Source organism: Littorina saxatilis, linkage group LG17 (genome assembly GCF_037325665.1).
Source record: "Littorina saxatilis isolate snail1 linkage group LG17, US_GU_Lsax_2.0, whole genome shotgun sequence".
Classification (NCBI taxonomy): Eukaryota; Metazoa; Mollusca; class Gastropoda; order Littorinimorpha; family Littorinidae; genus Littorina; species Littorina saxatilis.
Genome location: NC_090261.1, coordinates 64,635,195 through 64,645,194, shown reverse-complemented (window position 1 = coordinate 64,645,194; position 10,000 = coordinate 64,635,195). Strand labels below are relative to the sequence as shown.

Below are 10,000 nucleotides of genomic sequence, written 5' to 3'. Positions count from 1 at the left end.
CTAAATGTTTTAACGTAGAGGGGGGAATCGAGACGAGGGTCGTGGTGTATGTGCGTGCGTGTGTGTGTGTGTGTGTGTGTGTGTGTGTGTGTGTGTGTGTGTGTGTGTGTGTGTGTGTGTGTGTGTGTGTGTGTGTGTGTCTGTCTGTCTGTGTGTGTGTGTGTAGAGCGATTCAGACTAAACTACTGGACCGATCTTTATGAAATTTGACATGAGAGTTCCTGGGTATGAAATCCCCGAACGTTTTTTTCATTTTTTTGATAAATGTCTTTGATGACGTCATATCCGGCTTTTCGTGAAAGTTGAGGCGGCACTGTCACGCCCTCATTTTTCAACCAAATTGGTTGAAATTTTGGTCAAGTAATCTTCGACAAAGCCCGGACTTCGGTATTGCATTTCAGCTTGGTGGCTTAAAAATTAATTAATGACTTTGGTCATTAAAAATCTGAAAATTGTAAAAAAAAAATAAAAATTTATAAAACGATCCAAATTTACGTTCATCTTATTCTCCATCATTTTCTGATTCCAAAAACATATAAATATGTTATATTTGGATTAAAAACAAGCTCTGAAAATTAAATATATAAAAATTATTATCAAAATTAAATTGTCGAAATCAATTTAAAAACACTTTCATCTTATTCCTTGTCGGTTCCTGATTCCAAAAACATATAGATATGATATGTTTGGTTTAAAAACACGCTCAGAAAGTTAAAACAAAGAGAGGTACAGAAAAGCGTGCTATCCTTCTTAGCGCAACTACTACCCCGCTCTTCTTGTCAATTTCACTGCCTTTGCCATGAGCGGTGGACTGACGATGCTACGAGTATACGGTCTTGCTGAAAAATGGAATTGCGTTCAGTTTCATTCTGTGAGTTCGACAGCTACTTGACTAAATGTTATATTTTCGCCTTACGCGACTTGTTTGTTAGTTTTTGTTTAAGGTGAAAAACACCAGGTGGCGGGTAGCTCTGCTGAAAATAACTGGTGCACTGTCACTGCGCGTGGTACATTACCCGTTGTAGATAAATTCTTTGCCGACCTGGAAAACACCAAGTCAAATTAAGGGTATACGGTTCCTCAGTCGGTAATAAGCGGTCTAAACTGCAGGAAATGACTGGTGTGTTGTAACTGCGAGTCGACCATTCCCATGTTGATTTAAGGGCACACTGACTCATGAAATGACTGGTGTGTTGTGACTGCGAGTCGACCATTCCAATGTTGATTTAAATTTGAGGCACACTGACTCCTCCCCGGGTGAACAGGTACGTCGGCTCACCGTTTCAGATCCGGCCAGGATTTGGAATGGGATAAGACTTCCCTCCCCTTGGTCACATACCACCAATGAACACCCTGGCCTATGGCTGCTCTGTGCGTGTGTGCAATGGGAATATTTTGATAAATTAAGTAATTGCGAAATTACAATTTTCATTTAAAACCATTCCAATTCACTTCAGCAAGCAGTCGGGGTTTGGATTTCTGTTACGTGTCCAATTGGAGGGATGGTCTTATCTCGGTTCTAGGCTAATTGCCCCCCGGACAATGCCCCCCCTCCCCCCCCCCACTATAGCCACTAAATACTACACTGTAGCTATAGCCACTAAATACTACACCAGTAGCTATAGCCACTAAATACTACACTGTAGCTATAGCCACTAAATACTACACTGTAGCTATAGCCACTAAATACTACACTGTAGTTATAGCCACTAAATACTACACCAGTAGCTATAGCGACTAAATACTACACTGTAGCTATAGCCACTAAATACTACACTGTAGCTATAGCCACTAAATACTACACTGTAGCTATAGCCACTAAACACTACACTGTAGCTATAGCCACTAAATACTACACTGTAGCTATAGCCACTAAATAATACACTGTAGCTATAGCCACTAAATATTACACCAGTAGCTATAGCCACTAAATACTACATTGTGTCAAAAAACAAGAAAGGTATGTTGTTGGAACGTCTACTTATTAACAAAACAAAACGTTATACGTTCAAATGATATACTGTTCAAAAAAAGAAACGCATAGCTTGTAATATTTAGTTAATTTAGTTATATGGCTACAAGGATATCCACCAAACTGCAGAAAATGTTTATCTGGTCGTCGACCTTTCGTCCATTGCCACAAGTGAGCTCTGCACGTGACGCATGCGTTATCAGTGGCTACAATGTCAAAATTGCTCATTTGGCATGACCACTCGTCATGCTTCAGTGTAATCTCGTGAAACTCGGGGAATATTGAGCTCTCACCATGTCTTCCAAAACCCATAAAAGCGGATTGTTCGCCACAAAGAAATCAGACGACAATTCAGCGACGAAAGATGGCCCGATTGAGCAGAGAAGACCGCCAAATTGCATTGGGTCGTTTACAAGCAGGCCAAAGTCAAAGTGCAATCGCCAGGCACTTCCACGTGTCCCAGAGCACCATCAGTAGACTGTGGGTCAGGTTTCAAGCCACTGGCTCCGTTGCTGACTTGCCACGAGCGGGAAGACCAAGGGCGACAACTGCTGCTCACGACCGCTTCATACGGCTCCGCCACCTCCGGAATCGTTTCCTGTCGGCCTCATCTTCTGTCCAGGCTCTCCCCGGGCCACACCGATTATCGGACCAGACCGTGCGGAACCGCCTGCATGAAGCTGGTTTGAGAGCTCGCAGACCTCACAGAGGACCTGTCCTCACCCGCCGCCATCGCCAGAACCGAGTGCAGTGGGGCAACCAGCACCTTCGCTGGACCGTCCGGAATCACTGGAGACACGTGTGGTTCAGCGACGAGTCCTACTTCCTGCTCCAGCGACATGATGGTCGGAGGAGGGTCTACCGGAGAGTAAACGAACGTTACGCGCCCAACTGTGTGGATGAGGCACCCGTTCATGGTGGTGGAGGCGTCATGGTGTGGGGGGCGATCAATACTGCTGGAAGGAGCACCCTGGTGCACGTCCAAGGGCGCATAACTGCCCAGCGATACGTGGAGGAAATTCTGCGCCCACACGCCCTTCCTCTTCTGGCTGACCAGGATGCCATATTCCAGCAGGACAACGCTCGCCCGCACACAGCACGACTCACCACCCAGTTCCTCACCGACCACCATGTCCAGGTGCTTCCCTGGCCATCCATGTCGCCAGACATGAACCCGATAGAACACCTCTGGGATGAATTGGACAGACGTGTGCGCAGGCGAGAAGAAGCGCCGGCAAATCACCGCGATCTATTGCAGGCACTTCAGGAGGAGTGGGACACCATCCCACAGCAAGATATCCGGCATCTGATCCAGTCCATGCCCAGAAGGTGCCGGGCAGTTGTTGCTGCTCAAGGCAGTCACACCCCCTACTGACTTGACAGCCTCGGCACCCAATCGTATTGATTGACTGATTGATTTGAAGATGCAAATGAACTGTGTGTGCATTCAACTGTGTCCATACCAAATTTCAAACAAATAATCTAAATATTGGATTTTCTGTTCATTTTTTCGAAAAATAAAACAAATTTGGCAAGTAGCAACTATGCGTTTCTTTTTTTGAACAGTATAGTTCGACCCAGCGGTCTTTTATGTGCACAGTCAAACAAACACTAATTATACAAAAAAAACGTATCTGACAACATGTTCAGCTGCTTGCAAGGAAGACACATGCGTAACAGGTGTGTGTAAGAGAAAATCGATTTGGGTTGTTATGGGTAGGCTACTGCCGGACTGATTGCAGGTCTATTAATTAAGTCACTGTTCAGTTGTGACAGCTAGTCGATGCTACACAACATGGACATTGGTGAGCTTTAAACGTTTAGTTAGCTCTCTGTCGCTGTCTTTCTCTGTCTGTCTCTGTTTTTGTCTCGGCCTGTCTGTCTGTCTCTTTATGTCTGTCTGTCTGTCTGTCTCTTTATGTCTGTCTGTCTGTCTCTTTGTGTCTGTCTGTCTGTCTCTTTGTGTCTGTCTGTCTGTCTCTTTATGTCTGTCTGTCTGTCTCTTTCTGTCTGTCTGTCTGTCTGTCTGTCTGTCTGTCTGTCTGTCTCTTTATGTCTGTCTGTCTGTCTCTTTGTGTCTGTCTGTCTCTCTTTGTGTCTATCTGTCTGTCTCTTTATGTCTGTCTGTCTGTCTCTTTGTGTCTGTCTGTCTGTCTCTTTGTGTCTGTCTGTCTGTCTCTTTATGTCTGTCTGTCTGTCTGTCTGTCTCTTTATGTCTGTCTGTCTGTCTGTCTCTCTCTCTTTATGTCTGTCTGTCTGTCTCTTTGTGTCTGTCTGTCTGTCTCTTTGTGTCTGTCTCTTTCTGTCTGTCTGTCTGTCTGTCTGTCTCTTTGTGTTTGTGTCTGTCTGTCTCTTTGTGTTTGTGTCTGTCTGTCTCTTTGTGTTTGTGTCTGTCTGTCTCTTTGTGTCTGTCTCTTTGTGTCTGTCTGTCTGTCTGTCTCTTTATGTCTGTCTGTATGTCTCTTTGTGTCTGTCTGTCTCTTTCTGTCTGTCTGTCTGTCTCTTTCTGTCTGTCTGTCTGTCTGTCTGTCTCTTTATGTCTGTCTGTCTGTCTCTTTGTGTCTGTCTGTCTCTTTATGTCTGTCTGTCTGTCTCTTTGTGTCTGTCTCTTTGTCTCTTTATGTCTGTCTGTCTGTCTCTTTGTGTCTGTCTGTCTCTTTGTGTTTGTGTCTGTCTGTCTCTTTGTGTTTGTGTCTGTCTGTCTCTTTGTGTTTGTCTGTCTCTTTGTGTTTGTGTCTGTCTGTCTCTTTATGTCTGTCTGTCTCTTTGTGTCTGTCTGTCTGTCTCTTTGTGTCTGTCTGTCTGTCTCTTTCTGTCTGTCTGTCTGTCTGTCTGTCTGTCTGTCTCTTTCTGTCTGTCTGTCTGTCTCTTTGTGTCTGTCTGTCTGTCTCTTTGTGTCTGTCTGTCTGTCTGTCTCTTTGTGTCTGTCTGTCTGTCTCTTTATGTCTGTCTGTCTGTCTTTGTCTGTATCTGACTGTCACTGTCTCTCTGTCTGGACACTTGTTTGAGATCTAAACGTTAACTTGACTTAAGTGACTTTACACCTGAAGTAGTGTGTGCGGTAAAGCCGAGTATCAAGTTAGGGTGAGAGGGTGATTCGTGTGCGGGAGCGACTTTCGCATTCAAACGGTTCGTGGTGGTGGTTGGGCACGGTTAAAGCATCGCGTTGTTTACGGTTAAAGCACCGCGTTGTTTACCTCACTGGGGCAAAGACGTGAGTCCAGGTTGGAGAGAAACACCTGAGCACGACCCCTTTCACAGTCTCCCCTTTTCCCTTTCACACGGTGGCGTTCAGTCGATCGCAAGGCGGCTCCAAGTGTTCAGTGTCACCGTCTCACAGCCTCACAGGGCACTGCGCAGTCAGTGACAAGTTATTTCAAAGTATTCAGTGACACTGTCTCATAGCGCACTGAGCGGTCAATGACACGTTATTTCAAGTATTCAGTCGAACGGAGTAAGGCGACTTGAGGTGTTCAGTGTCACAGTGTCACAGTGTCACAGCCTAAAAGGACGCTGCGCGATCTATCGCAAGTTATTCCAAGATTTCAGTGTCACTGTCTCGCTCTTGCTGAGAAGACGACAGTTCAGTGTGTCGAGAGAGGAATGCTGTCATCTCTGCCTTCAATCCTCTCACCGATACCACGGAGGTGTAGCTCGCTTTCTGTGAGTGGACTTACTTAAAGGCCTCTTCCTGCTCCATGAAACATGCTGTCATTGTAAAGTGAGTGCTAGTATAGCCTTGACAGGTGAGCGGTCCTAGGCCTCTTTGATGCGTGCGACTGGTGTAGGTTGAAGACAGGTTGGACCGGTGCACACTGCATGTGACAAGCGATATCGCGGTGCACTCTCCTGCAATTCAGCGTCCGGTGTGTGTCCACCGTTCACTCTCTCGTAAATAGATTCACTGAGTTCGTGTGGGTGTGTGTGTGTGTGTGTGTGTGTGGTGTGTGTGTGTGTGTGTGTGTGTGTGTGTGTGTGTGTGTGTGTGTATACATCTACGTTTCACTCTCTCGTAAATAAAATGTATGTTGGTGTGTGTGTCCCTATCACTCTCTCGTACCGTCTCTTTGTGTGTGTGTCTACGCTTGCCTCACTCTCTCGTAAATAAACTGTCTGTTCTCAAACGGATGTTACATTACTTCCATTCTAAATAATTATATGACACAAGCGTGATTGTGTACAAGTCAAACACGTCGCAGTCGTTTGTCGTTAAAACCCAACGGGCGCTGCCACTGTAAGTTAAGACACTAGCTTACGTAACGATAGAATAACAGAACCATCGAATGCCATAATTAACCATCGAAGGCCATAGTTAACTATAGAATTCCATAACTGAATCATCGAATTGATTAATTAACCATCGAATGCCATAATTAACTATAGAATTCCATAACTGAACCATCGAATTGATTAATTAACCATCGCATGCCATAATTAACTATAGAATTCCATAACTGAATCATGGAATGCCATAATTAACCATCGAATGCTATAATTCACCCAGAATATATACACACAGACCCTGCACCCCGAACAGAAATAGTAGCAGTCAATATTCCACGGGTATCATGCCGGCCCCAATGATAAAAACCTGAGTACGGTCAACACACACAGGTCTCTCTGCAGGGAGCATCTCGTTACTCCCCCGTATCGTTACTCCCCCGGCTCGTTACTCCCCCGGCTCGTTACTCCCCCGGTGTAACACGAGAAAATTACTCCCACGAGATTTTTACTCCGGAGTAAACATTTCGTTCGAAAAAGTTGCTCCCTTTACGAAAAAAGCACTCCCCCATTGCACGAGAAAATTAATCCCCAAGACAGGTGAGTTCCGAGTAAAAATTTCGTACAAAAATGTTACTCCCCTGACTAATAAATAACGAATAAATTACTTCACCCCAACACGAGCAATTTAACTTCCCATGCCAGGTGTATGAAATTTTTACTCCCTTGTCCCCTGTTAGTCTTGGTGGTGGAAGGGGTGGAAGGAGGGTAGCGCGACATTCGTGTGCGCGAGATCACTTATTGGCATTATCCCTTCGCCCGCATCCCATTTTTGCGTACGAGATTTTTACTGGAAGTAAAACAAATGGGGAGTAAAAATTTCGTGGGGGGAGTAATTTTTTCGTGCCTTGGGGAGTTTTTTTCTCGTACGAAAAATGTACTCGGAGTAAGAATTACTCCGGAGTATATTTTTCGTGGAGTAAAAATTTCGTGTTACACCGGCTTGTTACTATTCCTAACCCTAACCCTAACCCTATCCCTAACCCTAACCCTAAGGGGGAGTAACGAGCCGGGGGAGTAACGAGCTGATCCCTCTCTGCAAACAACGCGCTCTCAGCCAGAAGTGGCAGCGGGAAGTGCGAGCAATCACAATGCCTGACACCCTGTGCATCCACCACACGATTTCCTAGGCTCGGAGACTCTAACACAAAATGTGGGCTCTGCTTAAATTAAGGTGGGAAATCATCTGCATACCGGCCTGGATTCGCCCAACTCGTGACCCTAGGACCACAAGTCCAGTGTTCTGCCAACCATACATTGCACAGTATTGACTCCAGTGTTCTGCCAACCTGATACATTGCACAGTATTGACTCCAGTGTTCTGCCAACCATACATTGCACAGTATTGACTCCAGTGTTCTGCCAACCTGATACATTGCACAGTATTGACTCCAGTGTTCTGCCAACCTGATACATTGCACAGTATTGACTTCTGAGGAAAAAAAACTAATCAATGTCAAATCGATTTTTTCCCCAACTCAGGTGTTCACTTCGAAGAATTAACTGCTTGAAGATGAAAGTGTCGTTTTGCGTTGTTGCACGTGTAACGAGACATCTACACGCGCGGGCTTTTAGTCAAGATCATCGGAAGAACTCGACAACGTGTAAGACATGTAACACGTCGGCAGTCAAAGCAGGCAATATAGTCCGTTGTCATAGTAACGGCACGATCACCAACAGGGGAGCTGTAATTACTTCAAGATGTTTAGTTTGCTGGGTGCTTTCGAGAGTTGTGATGGAAATGATGTTACTTGATCACTTACAGGAAGCGTAACAACCTTTAAATGTAATGACTAGTGATGGGGATTAACAGGTGCTCTGATAGAGACAAGACAAGACATTATTGAGGGTAAAAGATAATCCCGAGAGAGAGAGAGAGAGAGAGAGAGAGAGAGAGAGAGAGAGAGAGAGAGAGAGAGAGAGAGAGAGAGAGAGAGAGAGAGAGAGAGAGAGATTGCAGGCCTACTGCTAAATATGTATGGAATTTGAGATTGAACTATATTCAACCCCAACTGACGTCAACTCTCTGTCTGCCTGTCTGTCTCTCTGGCTTTGACGTGTGTGTGTGTGTGTGTGTGTGTGTTTGTCTCAATCTCTGTCTCTTTCTCTCTGTCTGTTTGGCTCTGTCTCTCTGTCTCTCTGTCTCTGTCTCTGTCTCTGTCTCTCTCTCTCTCTCTCTCTGTCAGTCTCTCTCTCTCTGTCTCCTCTCTCTCTCTCTCTCTCTCTCTCTCTCCTCTCTCTCTCTCTCTCTCTCTCTCTCTCTCTCTCTCTCTCTCTCTCTGTAATTCTGTAATTTTTGAGTTCTCCTTATGTAACTCCTTAAATGCACAATGTGTTGCTTTCCATACAATGTATTTCTGTATTTTATATGATTCAATCTATATTTTGTACGTGCGTCCGTCTTTACGTGTTGAATAAAGGACAGGTTGGAAGAATAGGCTTTGCCTAAAACCTTTATCCTTTTGTAATAAAGTTCTGAGTCTGAGTCTGAGTCTCTCTCAGTATTTGAGTAAGCGAGAGAAAGCTAGCCGGATCTGATTATAATTATATTCCGTACTCGCTGCGACTAGTTAACCACGGCATTTACGGAGAGGTGATCCCTTTTTCTGCCGTGTCTAAAACAATTCCTTGTGCACAAGCCACCGTGTCTTGGCGTCCTGTTCATTTCGCTTTTTGAGTGCGTGAACTCCAAACTGATCAAATCTTTTTAATGATTGTTTTTCTATTAGTAAGATATGGACCCCCCGCGGGTTAGGGGGAAGAATTTACCCGATGCTCCCCAGCATGTCGTAAGAGGCGACTAACGGATTCTGTTTCTCCTTTTACCCTTGTTAAGTGTTTCTTGTATAGAATATAGTCAATTTTTGCAAAGATTTTAGTCAAGCAGTATGTAAGAAATGTTAAGTCCTTTGTACTGGAAACTTGCATTCTCCCAGTAAGGTAATATTATATTGTACTACGTTGCAAGCCCCTGGAGTATATTTTTGATTAGTGCTTTTGTGAACAAGAAACAATTGACAAGTGGCTCTATCCCATCTCCCCCCTTTCCCCGTCGCGACATAACCTTCGTAGTTGAAAACGACGTTAAACACCAAATAAAGAAAGAAAGTAAGATATGACATATTTTGTGTGTGTTTTAGCGTGCATGGCTGTCAGTGTAACACTGAGGACGGGAGAAAGATGATGACATGAGACGTATATTGGCAGTGCGCAGTACGGACTGAACTGACCGTAACTACACTCTGGGGAAAACCGCCAGCGAGGACTCTGAGCACACCACACCCATACCTCCGACAGACGCAGTATGGGACAACTTTACAGGTTTTAATAACCTTCTATATGGCCAACGCTTTGACATGAGTGGATCTTCACCTGTCTTCCGTGACTGCAAGAAGACATTACACGCGATTAGACTGAATTCTGAATGCTGACGCGAGACTTTTCTCACTCACAGTATCATGTAGCGGATAGCTTTCTAACGTCGGACGTGTTCCATTCACCGTGTCCAGTGTCGGTTAACATGTCGGCATAAGACGTGCAGTCCGCATTGGTCAGCTGAGTGTAGCGGTCAGCAGTGACGTGGACATGCGAGGCGAGTGTCCGGTGTCCAGCAGGTAGAGTCATGAAGACGTGGATACTGGTCAGAGCGGGCGACGTGAGTCAGAGGTTGAGGGTGTTGCTGGTGGGCAGGTGGCTGGTGGTGGCGGGCGTGTCGCTGCTGTCGCTGTGCGTGTTGCTGCTGGCCTC

At 45.2% G+C, this 10,000-nt stretch overlaps 1 protein-coding gene across 4 annotated transcripts in view; it reads left to right on the top strand.

Moving 5' to 3' along the window:
- Positions 1–10,000, top strand: part of LOC138952147 (post-GPI attachment to proteins factor 4-like) — a 42,632-nt gene that overhangs the window by 30,089 nt on the left and 2,543 nt on the right. For 2 of the 4 annotated variants that reach the window (XM_070323747.1, XM_070323745.1), the window contains exon 2: positions 9,394–10,000. This exon is cut by the window's right edge and continues 285 nt beyond it. In XM_070323747.1, coding sequence (XP_070179848.1) covers positions 9,876–10,000 — 125 coding nt within the window. In that variant the 5' untranslated portion in view covers positions 9,394–9,875. Of the gene's footprint in view, positions 1–5,086; positions 5,694–9,393 lie in introns of those variants that run through there. The other 2 variants (XM_070323746.1, XM_070323744.1) reach the window with 2 other exon arrangements.